Below are 16600 nucleotides of genomic sequence, written 5' to 3'. Positions count from 1 at the left end.
CTAGTCTGGTTATAGTTGTGCACCAACAATGATATTATGTTTTTATAATTATGTTTGTCTAGTACTTTCTGCTCTAAGATGAAGATGATATCATATTTTGTTCATAGTTCATACAAAATTGTAATATTTTTAATGATGTTTGGATCCTTGGTTGATTATGGTATACACAGTGTGTCTTGAGCCATTTTAAAAATCCAAGGAAAAATCCTAGCCTTTGCATATTAGGCCCACAGTCAAAGAATTGGGTTATTTTGTAACTATTCAGTTATGTTTGAATGGAGTACCTTTCTCCTCTTTTAGGCTGACAGAAAGTTTGAGATATTGTACTCGATGTTTAAGATAATTGTACAATTTCCACCTCACCACAAGCTAGTTTCCACTGTATTATTTTCATATGTCAGGTTCTGTTATGTCATGAATTGGCATTCACAATGCTAGGGGTGGATACAAGGAGTTGATTTCAGACTAGACAGACATTTTCCCTTTGGTGCTAGAAGACTCAACAGTTTTCTTACACCCTAACAAGCTCTCTGTGTATCTACTTTTAAGCACATTCTTTAGCTGTTATTTCCAATGGATTAGAGAGAAAGGTGTTATATCTTATTCATTTTTAATAAGCTGTAGTGGAATATGAAAGTTTCATTCGTGATTATTTAGCAAGGATTGCTTTGTTCAGTTAAAGTACTGTGCTCTTGTTTTTTCAAGATTATTTCACGTACAAAACAACCCCTGCTCCACATTGCACAACGTGCAAAGATATTAAAGGTGACAAAACTCATCTTGAATGCAGCTTATCTTCAAAGCATTTTCAAAGGATTGTTTTTTATTTTCAGTTTTTTTGTTTAAAGCAACTGCTAAGTTGGCCCTCCATTTAAGCATGTCTTTAAAAAAAAGGATTAGTTCAAAGAGATTCAATATTTGTCACAGAAAGTAGCTTTTGTGTAATTCTATTGAAAACTAACTTGAATTGGAACGTGAATCACTTATTTCAAAGCCTGTTTCTGCATTTAGCTTGATTTCAGTTCTCATTGCTATTCAGATTCAAAAATCTAACATTTGATTTAATTCAAAATGACATAGAATTAAAAATCCTCTCCATATAATTTACAAATTTGATCTTATAGTATTTGTTGCAGGCCTTTGCTTAATGAACCTCATTTCATGTTTGAAGCCTCAGAGTGTGATGCTGAAGGAATCCTTTTCTCCCTGAGGCGTCTGTTTATTTTTAGATAACCTGCAGCCTGCTCTGTGAACCACTGGACACACTGCGCTTGTGATGCCTTCAGATGGGTACCCTCCTCTGGCAGACTGGCCCGCCACTGGAGGGAGGATTCTGAGAGAATTTGGACATCTCTCATTTATGTATCACAGGTCACCTCCTGACTTGGTTACGGAAAATCGTGCTGTTGCCATAGCAATGGAAGTCCTTTGAAGGCAGGTTACTTGGCATGGCTTTTGCATCTTTTTGTTTGTCTGCCAAGAGACTAGAGCATCAAAATAATGTCTCCTGTCACAGCAAATAAGATAGATTACTATCAGGCTTCACATAGGATATCATTATTTTTCATTGAAAAATCACTTTGTACATCAATGCCTAGATGTAAATTCTGGCCATTTTCAGAAGTCATGATTTAAAGGAGATGCTTTTTTTTCAACATTTTGATGTGCTGTTAGCTGTGGTGCTCAGTAAACCTTCACAGTGACGTTTGATGTTCTAAACCTGCCCATCTGTGCAGTCAGTCTGGTGGAGTTTTTTGCCTGGAAATGTCTCAGTTCAGAGGCGTATTTCTTTCACATGTGCAGTTTTTGACCGAGGTTATGAGATATATAAAAGGAAAAGGCACCTGCGGTTATCATAACTATTAGTATTTGCTCATATTCTGCTCCTTAGGCAGTCACCTTGGGGCATATTCTCAGTGTTATGGAACATGTAAGGTTAGTTGTAGAACATGTATGCAGTTGCACTGGTGGTCAACGCATAGAGCAGCAGTCTGCTGAACACACGTTCACCAGACTCACCCAAGGGAAGAGCTGGCCGGCTTTAGCTACCTCCGTCCTGACCGCTAATTGCTGGCCATACCCTCTGAGGATGTTTCTGAGGTGGGGGGGTCAGGGACGGGGGGGGGGGGGGGGGAGGTCATCCGAGTGCCCGTGGCAGTTGCGTGCAGCCAGGCCTACCGTATGTTGTCAACGATGGGCCTACACGCAGGGGCTTCGATCGGGAGTAGCAGAGTGGAGGCTCGCGGGAAGGAATGAGTAACGACCTGGCTGTCTGACGTCCTGACGCCCGCTGTGGGAGTCAGGAAGCCCAGGATGCTGCTCCAGTCAGGGAGGGGTACCCAGGGGAGGGCGCTCAGCGGACAGGGCCTTCAGGGCTAGTTTAACAGTACACACTCTCAATCTCAGGAGTAGACAGAGATAGGACAGCCTAGAAGATCTGGGCTTTCTATGAGGAAGCAGCTGCAATCGAAGGGGAAATAGATATTGGCCGGGTTTCCCAGATTTGTGAAGAAGCTCTTAACGCTAAGAGCATCTTTGGAAAGTTCTAAGAGCGCTGTCTTAACGAATCTGGGAAACCTGGCCATTATACGTTTGATGATTACATGAGAAAATCTGTTTTTGTAAAGACTACTATTTTTGGCCTTAACGCTGCACCTGTAATGACACATGGCGTGCCAGGAGAGGTCTTGTTTGTGTCCTTGTGGCTGTGTGGGAGCGCTACTCGGCCACGAGTACTGCCATCCAGAGTACAGTGATCACATGCCGTCTGTGGACACCTCTCCCCCCACTGTTTGTTTGTATATAAAGATGGGCAGGTTAGTAATGAGAGAGTCTGCCTGGTCAGTTAATGCATGTACTGAGAGGATGGGTGTTGGAAAGCAAGATTAGAATGAGGTTTACCACCGACAAATATCTTATCTATTAGATATCCACCATATGAAATAGATCAGTTGTGTGTTGTTCTTGTGTTGTAAGATCACAAGGTTGGTGTTTGCTTAGTGGGTTATCTTTGTCTCTATCACTATCAGGCTTGTTCTCTGCTTTCTTTCATCATTTCTCTCTCTCTGTCTCTCTCTCTGTCTCTCTCTCTGTCTCTCTCGCCCTTTCTCTTTTTCAGTCTCTCGTTCCCTCTTTCTGTTTCTCTCCCCCCACCTATTACCCCCACTCTTTCTCTGTCTCTGTCTCTGTCTCTGTCTGTCTGTCTGTCTGTCTGTCTCTCTCTCTCTCTCTCTCTCTCTCTCTCTCTCTCTCTCTCTCTCTCTCTCTCTCTCTCTCTCTCTCTCTCTCACACACACCAACACACACACACACCAACCCTTGCAGGTGTTGTGGCTAGTTTGGCAGCGTAATGTGGTGTTGGGCTGAGCATGACCTGAGGCTTGATACATTTATCAGGATTTCCATTTCAGATACAGTAAATGCTGATGAGTTGAAGTCATTGTTGTGTGGGCCTAATCCCCAGCAGGGCCTCGGACAACCTCCCCTATGTAGAGCTTTAGTTGCAACTGCGTTTGCACATAACATACTATGTTATTTTTAGGCCTAAATCCTGAAATTATTTTTTTCCTGTGCTGTGCAAAATACCAATGAAATTGAAGTCGAATCTCTTCTCTTTTAAAAGACTAGAGGATTAATGCGTACCACTGATTTGTTCCTGGTTTTAATTTGTCTTTTGAAGGATTTAGAGTAATACATTAAAAGACGATGGACTCCAGCTAAATCTTCTGTAAAGCTCTCAACTTTGAATTCACGCAACCTCATTTTAGTTTGTTACCATGGTAATTATTGTAATGAAGGGACAGATATTTTGGTGGGCTTTGTTGCATCACTGAAAGAGGGAAAGGTTGCAGCTAGAACAGATAGCTATAATATTTTCTAGATCTAATTTTAAAACTCTTTTTTAAGGAAATGCTAATTGCAGGAGACAAAGACTTATCATTTCTTATATTTATGCACATATGTATTGGTATTTTGGAAGTATGAATGATAAATTATGTATTGACATTTGGGTTGGAAATTGTTTTTGTTTCATTGTTTGTGTTAAGATCTGCAATATGGCTCAACTTTGAATCACCCATCCCTTTTTATTTTCTCATGGTTCCTTTAACCATGGTTATGTGGGGAATTGGAACAATGGCCACCAGGTCTACTAGGTATGGTGGTAACATATAGTTTTCTGACCTCACTTCAAGTCCCAACTTAGTTGATCCCATTTAGTTTGATCCCATTGCCGGGATTGGAATAATGGAACACTGAAATACCTTACACGTCTTTTATCAGAGATATACTTGGATTCTGACGGGCCGGGAATCAAACCGGCAACCTTCAGATTACTAGCCCGATTCCCTAACCTCTCAGTCACCTGACTCCCTTTTTGTCAGACACACTTCTCCCCACACCCATCATAACCGTCACAGCCTGCTCTCTGATCCCCATGATCTCCTAGAAGAGCCAGTGATCAGAGAATCCCTGTCCTTTGGGACCTGCATGCTGCTGCCCAGGGGAGGCAGGCTTGGTCAGGGCAAAGAGGAGGAGGAGGGAGGCCTGGCTGGATGACTGTGTTAGATCACTGCAGTCCCAGGCACAGCAGTGAGACCCTCTCAGCCTCTCTGTGCCATATCAGGTCATTACGACCAGGAGCGCTGGAGTTGAGGAAGGCTGTGGATCAGCAGTCATATGGGGCGGAAACTACAACTATCATGATGTTTTACATTTGCTTTCATCTCTGTAGAGACTGAAGTGTGTAACCTGTTTGTGGTGTGTCTGTGATAGCTCTCAGCTCTCTGATGAGGGGTCTGATAGTGCTGTTAGAATAGTCATAAGACATAGCTCTGATTAAACCTACTAATGAGAAGCTCAATACAAATAAATCCCCCTGATGTAATAAACACTGTACTGATTGCAGGAACCCGCCTGTGGGTTTTGTTAGGCTAATCCTTTTGTGCTTCATGTGTGTTTTCCCCCCTCAATAAGATGTAAGCGTAGTGCATAGGGAGTTTAACAGCACATATGCTTGTCTGTGGCCCCAACCAGAACCTTCCCCAGTTAACCTCTCCGCTGAGTGGTTCGCGATTGAAGAGCTTTTATAGGTTCAACACCGAGCCTGCAATTATGAGTGGAAACTGTTTTGATGTAGCTGCTCTTGAAGTGATGAGGCTGTGCAGGGATAGCACTTACCTTATTTATTCATCCTCTGTGTTCTCATAAACGTATTTCTCGACCTGTTTAGGGCCTTTGACATTTTAATGAAATATTATTGCATCTGGTATTGGAAAATGTTTTGGAGATGCAAAAAATAAATAAAAATGAATTACGTTAAATAAGAAAATAATTTATTCCGCCGAACTGCTGCTCCCTGGCAATTTATGTTGGCAAAGATAAATTCCTCATCTCTTTAGCCTGTGCGCTCCAGTTCCTGTGATGGAGCTCAAGGTTGGAGGAAGAAGCACCTTTCCTTCGTAAGCGATTGTGAACATATGGCGAGGGGCGCTGCACAGGAAGGAAGTGTGGAAATTGCAGGGAATGAGAGTTTGGATTAATGCATCTGAACTGGGCATACCCAGACAAATGCAGCAGAACTGCACTGCCAGGACCCATCAAGGCCCCTCCAAAGTGAGCCAGAGAGAGAGAGAGATAGGAAACCAAACATGAACCCTTGCTGACAGGGCCTGTGTTGTCCTTCCTTACGTCTATCACTGACAGAAGTTGGAGGGGGACTTGTGGTGTACCCAAAACACAAAAGTGTGCTAAATAGAATATTTTGTAACAAATAATACTGTAAAATAATAGGTATACGTATTTGCTATACCTGCCTTGGTATGCTATACCTGCCATGTCGGTGTTATTGTTCTTTTTAAACATATACAAATGTATTGCCTATGATTAATGACATTGAATGTGCTGGTGATCTCACCTAAGATAAATCAGGTTAGCATAAACATCCATTCTAATGCTTTTCAGCTATTACTTTGGTTTATTTCAGGGTATGTTAGTCTTCCTCCTGGTAACAGTTAAGTCTTCTCCCCACACACGCTCCCCCAGCGAGGGCTGGTCCTCTCAGCCAACGGCTCCTGTGTTGGCGTGAGAGAGCAGGCTAGCTGTTAGATTGGAAGTGAACAACCTAAAATAGCTCCCTCCTTTGCATACAGTCAAATGCTCTCAAGCTGGGCTCCGCCGACGGGCTGGTCGCGGGCGCTCTTGTTAGACGCCACGCGCGACACGTTCAGATGCATATCTATCCAGCTCCACAGCGCGTCTTATTAATCTCTCTGCCTGCTGCCGACTGTTTGCTCAGAATTGGAGGGTATCCCAAAGTGGGAGCAGCCTTGTCATTTGCCTCTCTCCAGGCCTTGCTCTGTGACAGCGCTTTGTGGATGACTGGATCTGAGAGAGAGAGAGAGAGAGAGAGGCAGGTTGGGAGCGAAAGAGAGCAGCAGAGGGAGGAAGGGAGGGGGCGAGGCTGTCTAATGAAGACAGTGCTGCAGCTTTGACAAGCCACTCATCACTACAGGTGGATGAGATGTTCCCTCAGCAGTCGCCCCGCAAACGCTTTTGTTAGCTTGACAGGGCCGAGTTGGTAGCAGAACTATTTTTCAATGATTAGGATGGTGAGCACTATTAACTGATTAGCTCTGTTTGTAATATTGTCTCTGATGACTTCCACTGTGTAGTTACTGACACTGCAGGCTCCTGCTTGATTTCCCAACTAATCAAACAACAATTCTCTCTTCTTATCCATGTATGTAGCTTTCCACAATTTGGCAATCACAATTTTAAATGATGCAAACTTTTTATTTCCTCATTAGTCCCAACAACAGATAATAGGGAAGTATGTAGGTTTGTTTGGGCTCCATTTGCGGTAATGATGATGTTTCTTTGCCTGTATTTGGAGCAGATATGGGGCCTCGGGTGAGGCGAGGCTGGACTGCAAAAGAGCCGGTAATGGCCCGGCTGAGGTAACCGTAGTCCGTCATTTATGAGGTCGCTTCCCCGTAGGTCCGAATTGATCGCAGCCGTTTTGCTCTGAATGTTTGTTTTCTTAGCAATTTCCAACAGCGGAAGAAAAAATAGCACGTTCTGACGAATGGTGCTTTGTGATGTCACGTCTGGTGTGCTTGTTGTTTTTAGCCGGTGGCTGGTCCCAGGCGTGTGAAGTAACAAATACGTTTCTTTTTTCAGTTGGGGTTTGCCAGAAAGCAGGGGGGAACTCGTCACATTGAACAATCGATGTGGTGCCCCTTTGACTGTGTGTCTGAGGGGGAGGCCGACACCTGCTCAACAATTAAACTCCAGAGGAGATCAGACTTTGCCAAGAGAAATATTTGCCCACCATTCAAGGTTGTGTTCCCATGTGTTTGACTGGAGAATGAGGATGTGACATGTTTGTTCCTGACAGTCAGTTGGCAGGGATCTGAGCAGTGTTTCTCCATGCAGAGCCTCCCCTGCTCTCTCATGAAGCAGAGCAGCAGAGGTCTCACAGCAGCCCTCCAGTCCCCACCCAGCTCCTTTAGATCAACACTAGAGATCACACTCATCCACTTCTGTCTACCATAGCTGCCAATCATGGTTTTCTTGTGTACAGACAATCAAAACATTGCCAGGTTGACATGGTCTCTTGCCAAAGCAGCTATACTAGACTGTCTTTATTTTATTTTTTATCTGTATGCATTTTCTCTTTTCATTCTGTGAATAAACTCATGTTGGAATTTATTTGATTCACCTGTAAATTATTTTCATGTAGAAACATGGAGGTGGCTGTTCATGTAGTAAATCCAATAAGAATATGATGTAATTTGAAAGTGTTCCCAAGTGCCATCTCCCAAGGAGCATTAATACAGCTGCCATTCATTTCTTGAGACTGCAGATAGATGGTTTGAATGCATCTAGTTCGATTGGTGAGAACTGTTTGATCAGCGCGATGTTCCTTATAATATATATCCCTGTAATCTATTTTTGTCCTCTTAAAGAAAGGCAATCTAGGAACACCATATCATGTTTTCATCCTCTGTTTCTTGGAAGGATATGTAAATTGTATTGCTGCGGAGATGCACAATTAATTAGTCAGCATATTTAATGCATTCAAACAGCTGACCTACAAGTCCTACATCTGTTCTTCACGCCTAGCTGTATCAGATGTCGTCAGTGGCTAGAGTTATACCAGGCTGTGGGCAAAGTATTGCAGAGATCTGTCAAGTTGGTTTCCGTTATTAACTCGTTATACATTTTAAGTTGTTCAGAGAATGATTTTGTCATATATTATTTTAATCAGTGAGAGAGTTTTCTGATGTCCTGGTAGAGTGAAGGAAGGCTGTTTCCAATGGCTGCTAAACTTAGACACAGGAAAGACAAAGATTTGCACACAAAGTGGTACCCTTGCCAAGTCAAATCCATATTTAAATCCTGTTCTCACAGACACTGCATGTAAATGAACATTCTCTGGCATATCTCTGTGTAGTGGGGGAGAGAGCCGACTTCAGCTAGCCGGGCTGAAGCATTTGTATCTGCATAATGTCTTTGTCTATTTCCTGTTCATTTCTTTAATTGAGAAGAGGGTGTCTGAAATACTTCGATGAAGGTCTTTACCACCCCCCTCCCACACACACACCCCCCCCCCCCCCACACACACACCCCCCCCCCCCCCCCCACACACACACACACACACCCCCCCCCCCCCCCCCCCCCCCCCCCCCCCCCACACACACACACACACACACACACACACACACACACACACACACACACACACACACACACACACCCCCCCCCCCACACACACATACACACACACACACACACACACACACACACACACACACACACACACACACACTCAGGGCAGATGATGGGGCTGTCAAGGGAGCCCAGTGTTCCACTGTGTCTGGTGTGACCAGAGTGCTGTAGGGGTGAGGAGTGGAGAGATGGTGGTGGAGTTTGTTACACCACTGAGCAGAGCTGCCACAGACGTGAGTGACGGGTCTGCGTGCCGCACCTCTGAAGCACTTCTGTTCACAGCGCAGCGGCACGACACGGCCACCGCACTCCGTAAACCTGCTACACACCAAAACACAACACACGTGGCATCACACTGATGAATGGCTGGTGAATGCGTGCCGTGTTTGGGGTACAGATCGGCCTGGATGAAAATGGTTTTAAATCAAGCCTAGCCGGAGTCTTTTAAGTGCTTAACTGTTGGTGTGTGACCTCTGCCGGAGGTGTCTCATGACATTGGCCCCCTCTGTGATTTGGTGGATGGTTAAATAGAGCAGCTGACTCATAACACTCTAAACCACATAGAGGAGGCTTCCTCCTCTCAGTCTGTTCAGCTGGGCCTCCTCTTGCCAGTCCTGAATGCACCCCGATTCTATTTAAGTCTTGTTAGACAGCTGGCTGAAAATATGTCTTAGATGTTTGTTTTAATATTTGTAGCAAGGGCTTTGGTGATGGATTCCACAGTAAGAATACATCACCAACTTGTAAATATGTCTCAGAGGAGACCTTGCCTGTGAAGTCATTGTCTATATTGTGAAAAGTAACTTTTGATTGAACTTGACTTTTCATCTTTTCATAAATATGGGTTATTGTCTTTGGGTAACTTGGGTAGCTTGATCTTTTACATGAAAACAAATCTAAACATAAAATTTCTCATCCCAAATGTTGACCAGGCCATAATATAAAGATGTAAATTCCAAAATGAAAAGTATGGATGTCATTTCAGCCATCAGTTAAGTGTGCAGTTACAGAGCTTGTATCTTGTAGCATTTGTAGCATCATCAATCTGTTATGTTTTTCTTCCTTTGTTGGCATGCTGGCGTTTGTCACAGTACAGTGACACAGTGGCTGGTGAAATCAGACTTGTGCCATGTGAGGTGAGAGAGAGAGAGGAGTCTGGGCCCCGGGGCAGTGGTGGAAAGTCAGGGTACAGACTGGAGACTAGAGCTGGAGACTGGAGGCAGCTTGCGTATCAAAGACACTGCCTTTAGAGTCATGGGCCTCAGCTCGGCTCCAAAAGGTCAACCTTTCAGATTCATCTTTGCGTTTTTCGGTGTTAGGGGGATGTGTTGTTGATTGAAATGGACCTATATCCATCGTGTGAACTGGAGAATGGTGGTGAATGACGGTTGCCTTGAACTGAGTTGAATGTTGCCTGCTGCACTGAATGGCTGGCCAGCACATTGTCTTTGGCATGAAACCAACATCGAGCCCACACACTGATTGTGTAATGTACTGTCAGACTCCCTTTTGCTTGGTGGAAGAGTCTACTTCTGCTCTTTCTTTCTGAAGGCCTTGTTTGTTCTGCACATGCAAATTCTGATAGCTGCTGTTTAGCAGGGTATGATCAGCCATGCAGCCAACTGTCACGGTGGAGGCAACTGAATTCTTGTGTGTATTTGTCAAGAACGCTTTCACATAAAAAGACCAAACAAAAAAACAACAACTTAAAAGTGGATTACAAGCCCTCAGAGGGTCTGTGTTCTGGTTTAAAGGTTTTGTTTACCTCATGCAATAGCTATATTTGATTTTTCTTGTATACAATTCCCTGAAATCCGATCTCTTTCATTTGAGAATGGAATCAAATGAATGGTATTGCAGTTTTCTAGTTGCAGGATGAAATTACAGAAGGGACAATCAATAACTTGCAAAATCTTGATGGCTCCCCTCTCTTCAATTATGTTCTCTATACTGGAGCCAGGGTGTGGAATGCTGTTACCTACAAAACAATATTGGTTTGAGCATCATGAACGATCCCAGAATCATATCTTTTTTTTTACTGAACGGGCTCTATAAATTGAATTTAGAAGGTCAGATATTATATTTGTTCATCACATAGCAGATGTTGAATTCATGCAACTTTGTCAAAGTCATTGATTTTATTTGTTTATCTATTTTCTCGTTCTGTCTTTGAAAGCATGGACAAAAAAAAGAAGAAAAAAAAAGGAAAGAGTTTCATCAAGTTTCAGAGCTCAGCTGTTTTGATAGGGCCAGGCCATTCATCAATGCCAAATCACAGGGCTCCAGTTGCTCTCCAGCACATTTGAGCATGCACACATGCTAAGGAGTGCAATTTTTTTGGTCTGTGATTTATGTAACCCAAAATAAATGACGCAGTGAAAATTGGCCTTGTGCTTGGAAAGCTCAGCCTTCGAAGAGATGGCTGATAGATGAGTCTCTTCGCGACTCTGCTGCCTGCTCTCCTTGGCTTTGCTCTCTGTGGCGATGCCTCCCCCAGGAGAGTGGCAGCTCTCTCTCTTTCTCAGCGACAGACATGAGTCAAGATGCACTCGCTTTCAACCAGGCCCCAGAGAGCCGATAGGATGTTGCTATGACACATGAAACAAGTGAAACATCATTGGACGGCCCCTTTTGAGTAACCGCACAGTCGCTGACTGACAAAGAGATGCATATTGTTCCCAAGCAATCCTCTACCAATGTACAGTATAGTGTTTGATCAATAGAGCCTGCTGCTAATGTGTATGTTTGTAAACACATCATCTCTCTGTCTCTGCAGAGAAAAATAAAAGCCTATGAACAGAATGTGTTCCTTATTTGTGTAGTCCAGTGCTATGGTTTGGTTCCTAAGATGTATATCCCCTCTAGACGTGTCTATACGTGTGTGAGTGTGACAGAGTTGTGCATCTCCTCTCCTGACAGGTATGGATGAGCGTCCGGGCCAGGCATCCTGGGCCTCAGGTGGCCAGTCCAGTCCCTCCTACCAGCCCTCCAGGGTAAGATCTGCACCCCCCCCCCCCTCTTCTGCTGCCTGGCCTTTCTGCTCCACAGCACATCACTTAGCACTCATTACACCAAGGTGTTACATTCTCCTTACTCCGAGGGATAGAGCGAGGGAGGGAGGGTGACTTCACCCCCTGCGTCAAGCACCAGTCATGTTGTGGGACCTGTAATTGGCATAATTTCCCTTTCCAGCGTGACCTAATTGTATGGCAAAATATCCTCTTAAGTGATTGGTTTAAATATTTTGTCATTGCGTTCGGATTATTTGAGCTAAGCTGAAATATTAAGTATTTGTCAAGGGAGGCTGATTAATGTGGTGTGCCTCAGAATATTATGACAACATTGTGGAATTCTTGAGTTGGAGAATATTACCCGATTTTTAGACCTGTTCCAGTATTATGGTTGAGGTGCAAATTATATTTTATGTAGTTCACTTCAATGAAATGAAAACATTGATCACCTACTTAAGATGAATGTTTCTCTAGAAATGAGTCCTTTTCTGGCACATTTTCAAAGGTTCCCAGTGTAATGTAATATTCCTTTATATTGTTGTGGTAGTACATTTTACATCACAATTGAATTAACGTTATGCATATTGCTAAATGTCTGTATACAATTCTGTCATAATAATAATAGTGAAAATAGTGGAAGATACTGTAGAATTGTTCCACCTGCATTCCAGAGCGTGAACATGTCTCAGTGTCTCTTATTTGTTTGTTTGTCTCTCACACATTGGTTGTTCCGGGTGCCCTGTATGAATTTCATTTAATGTCAATCTCCTGTCACTTTCCATCAGAAATCAGTTAAATGTCAGATCTGCTCAGCCCGCATTACCTTGTTGATTTTCCAATGCCCTTCCCGAATGAACATCTACAGGCTATGGGTCTATCGGCTGCCTGATTTGAATTATAAGATGGAGACGCTTGAGATATCTTTGCTCCAGGTGCATATAAATCACTGTTTCTGACATTGCAAGGGACGGGCATCAGTAAGCAGACAGCTGTTATCGCCTCCGTACTGCGAACACACACAGTCATGCAGACCTACACACAAACACACACCGTCATGCAGACCTATACACAAACACACACCGTCATGCAGACCTACGCACAAACACACAGTCATGCAGACCTACACACAAACACACACCGTCATGCAGACTTACACACAAACACACACTCAGTTTGACATTTTGCACACATAAAAAAATGCACAGGTAAAGACAACACAAATGTACCGTAATGTTATAGATTGGGTTGTTTGTCCCCCTTTAATGTAGGTATGATCAACTTTATTACTTGCAAAGAAAAACATTGAAGTGTTGGCCTCAGATTTTGAAAATGTGCTCTCATGATTACTAAGACTCATGTTTTCAGTTTGTGTGCCCAGTGACATGACAGGGCAATGCATGTGTCTTTTGGACAGAGCAATTCATTCTGCCATAGCCCACTTCACAGTGCAGCTGTCAATTCTAAACTAGCAGGATATTCTCTGGTAATAACTTAGATGGAGTGTGGTCGAAGACCAGAATGATATTAGAGAAAGCCTGAGTGCCTCCTGTGCCTGGTTTCCAGCCAGTGAAACGTTCATCCGGCTGACTTTAACCAAAGAGAATGAAGCCAATCTTTTTAATCCCCAGGCACATTTGAACTCTTGACTGCTCCATGAAGTCTGTCCATTCATCACTCTGTCTGTCCACACAAAAACAGACTAGGTCGGCTCTTTGTGTTTCTGGCCCGAGTGATGCATTGCAATGAATAATGCCCCCTTCCCCCCCCCCGCCCCCCCGCGCAGTGCTCAGTTGTAGCAGCACACATCTGAACCTTGTGTTACCTTGCTGAATGAGTCTGGATATGGCCTGTTGTCTGTCGTGTACCGTACTTACGTCTTGCTCTATATCAAGTAGAATTCACTGGACATTCAGTGTATGCACATCCTCAGTTGATCCACATCCCAATTAGTTTTGCCTGAAGAATGGCGTGCTCTCATCTTCTGTTCTTCTTTGCTATCTTGGATGTTGAAGAGAAGGAAAGGCATTGAGCTTGTGTTTTTGATGCAGAGTACAGCGAGCAGGAAGAGAGAGAGAGGGGTCTAGTCCAGACCCTTTAAAAATCCCTCACGATCGTAAAGCACTTTGCTGCCAGTTGGTTTTTGGGGGGAAATGTTTTAACCTAATTGAGGCTGGTAACTTCCTTTCCCTCCCTGGAAGAGCTTATCCTGTTCTGAGTCTGTGTTGGAAGGAGGAGTAGAGTTCCCCGTGCTTCTTTTGAGCTGTTGTGCTAGAAGCGTGTGATTAGTGGACTGTGAGTGGCCCCCCCCAGCCCCACCATGCTGACCTTGGCTCTCAGCCAGCCTCTGCATCCTGGGCAGCTGTGACTGCAGGCTGTCCGTCTGACAGCCGGGGCTCTGCCCAGCGCCACCGCAGGACCTCCCCCCCCCTTCAACCCGGCCACGCCACCCTCCCACTCACGTCCATCACGCCCCTATCGGCCGTCCCCAAGCCTCCACGTGCCGGGACACCTTCACCTGGAACGCCACATGCCATCTCCCACGTGACTTTTTAAATGCCGCCGTGAGAGATCGGGGGCAAGGCGTGAGCTGTGACCTGCATGCTTAAGCAGTGATCTGACAGTTCTGTTGCCAGCGGTAACCGGGCCCCATGGTCATCCTGACAGCATGTGTTAGTGTCTGAGATCGACGTGGGCCAACGCTGGTTAAGGATGACGAGGCTCCTGTGATTGATGATCTAATGGTCCCAGAGGATCAGGCCCACAGAGTGGAGGCTGGGTGAGGCTGCCCTGACCATTATCCCCGGCCTTTCTTCTCCTGTCCCCCCCCCCCCCCCCCCCTTCCCTGCCCCTCCTGTCTGGCCTTTTCCTGCTCTGTGGCAGCTTTCACCACCAGCGGAGGAAAGATCTGGGGGAGAAACGGAATACTTTTGATGTCAAGATTAAGTCGTTCATTACAGTGCTTTGTTTTCTTCTCACATACTCGGTGGTGCATTGTGGTAAAAATAGAGGTTTTCTTAGGTTGTTGTGTATGTGTGTGTCTGTGTGTTAACCATGGTGTTATTAGTGTGTCCCTTCATGGCGTGATTAAATGAGAGTGCGGCCTGGCAGAAACACAATAGAGATTCTCAGTGGATTTCCTCGACACAGCACAACACTCCGCTGCCTTTGAAATGACTCCATCACCATCCACTCTCCAAAAAGAAGATGGATAATAAGATTTACTTTTTGACTGTATGTTGAATGCAGAGGGTATGAGTTGGTGAAAAAAGCCCCATAGAAATTCAAGCCCAGTGCAGCTCGGTCCCTCTGCTGGGAGTTAATGTAGTTTGGGGGGACGCATTTGACTGGAGCGCAGGAGGATTTTCACAGGGCCTGGGATTAGCACTGCTACAGAGTATCTTTTATTGCAGGGGACCCTGAGTTTTCAAAGACCATACTGTGACCGATATTTAGACCTAAGCCCCTGAAGCTGATAACTGTCATGAAAGGGCACTGTTCAGCCACGGGAGGAAAAAAGGCCATTTTTTAAGCTGCAGGTACCTTGGTAGGATGGAGGGGCTGTTCCATCATTTTTTTTCTTTTTCAAACAACACTTGAATATAAATATTTTTAATAAAAATCTTAGATAATAGCTAGTTATTTATTTATGTATTCATTTACACCGCGTATATGAGTATAGGAATATGTTAAAAAATAATATAGAGATAGCGTCACTACTTTATTTCACACTTGGATTAGTTAATTTAAGATTTTGTAAACGATGAAGTTCTTGTGTGAAATGAACAAACATGCCAGTCACCTCAGACCAAGTGTAAAAGTGTAAAAACGATGCTACGTGTTCAAGTAAGTGTAAATGTTGCTAAGCAACAATATGACTCGAGTTCTCATTAGCTTGACAAATAACATTAGCGTGCGTTAGTCTTCATCGAGAGTGGTTGAATCTCACTAGGCCTGCAACACTGACGCCTGTCTGAATGATGCTCTGCCGAATCTTCACCAAGGGCAGCGATTGCTCCTGATTGTTTCATCTGTATGTGAATGTGTTTGTTGATGCGTGCAAATCCATGTAATGTGTATGTACAATTAAGATGTCAAAATCCTCCTCTCTAAAAAGCCCATTTCCTCTCTAGATTCCGAGAATTACACATGGATCATTAACCTTGTGTTTTCTAACTCTACAAACATGTGGCGTACGCTACGAGATGCTCTTCTGGACAGCATTTTTACCGCGTTAACAATCAGCCAGAGATTCAAGAAGTGTTTTTTAATGATGGAAAAGAGAAAAATGGACGGTTTGAGGGGACAGTTGACCAATCATGTTCTTCTTCCTTAGTAATTAGAGGAGTGTCATAGCACTCAATTAGTGAAGCAGCCTAATAATGTGTTTAATACTCTGATCTCTCCCCCCAGGGGTTTGCAGACAGCCCTCATTATGGTGATCACTTGAGTGACAGTCGATTAGTGTCCCATGAAGGATTGTCCCCAACACCTTTTATGAACTCCAGCATAATGGGTAAGTAGGTGATTCACACTACCTTGCTGTTGATGTTTTCAACCAGAACCCCTGTAGTCCTGAATGTAGCCCTGTATGGACCAGGGCTGTCACACATCTGCAAGTGGCAGCCCCTACAGCGCTGCTGGGCCAAAGAGCATTATATTCTGTTCTCTCCCCCTCTGTTCCCATTTCCCCTCTCTCTCCTTCTCTCCTGCTCTGTCTCTCTCTTTCTCTCCCCCCTCTCTCTCCTCTCCCATGCTCGACGTCCTCATTGCTGACCCTCCCCCAGGGTGTAAGCCATCAGTACAGCTTTCCATCACAGAAGACTGTCTTCTAGACATCAAAAAGCCATAGGCAACTTCTA

The 16600-nt window shown here is 44.3% G+C and overlaps 1 protein-coding gene across 3 annotated transcripts in view; it reads left to right on the top strand.

The window, feature by feature from the left end:
- tcf12 (transcription factor 12) overlaps positions 1–16600 on the top strand; it is a 76898-nt gene that overhangs the window by 3158 nt on the left and 57140 nt on the right. For all 3 annotated transcript variants that reach the window (XM_047042784.1, XM_047042782.1, XM_047042787.1), the window contains exons 4-5: positions 11650–11723; positions 16152–16254. In XM_047042784.1, the coding sequence (XP_046898740.1) occupies positions 11650–11723; positions 16152–16254 (177 nt within the window). The remainder of the gene's footprint in view (positions 1–11649; positions 11724–16151; positions 16255–16600) is intronic.

The sequence above is a fragment of the Hypomesus transpacificus genome, chromosome 19, assembly GCF_021917145.1.
Source record: "Hypomesus transpacificus isolate Combined female chromosome 19, fHypTra1, whole genome shotgun sequence".
NCBI classification, from domain to species: domain Eukaryota; kingdom Metazoa; phylum Chordata; class Actinopteri; order Osmeriformes; family Osmeridae; genus Hypomesus; species Hypomesus transpacificus.
The sequence above is the reverse complement of the archived record's forward strand: the minus strand, read 5'-3'. Positions and strand labels throughout refer to the sequence as shown.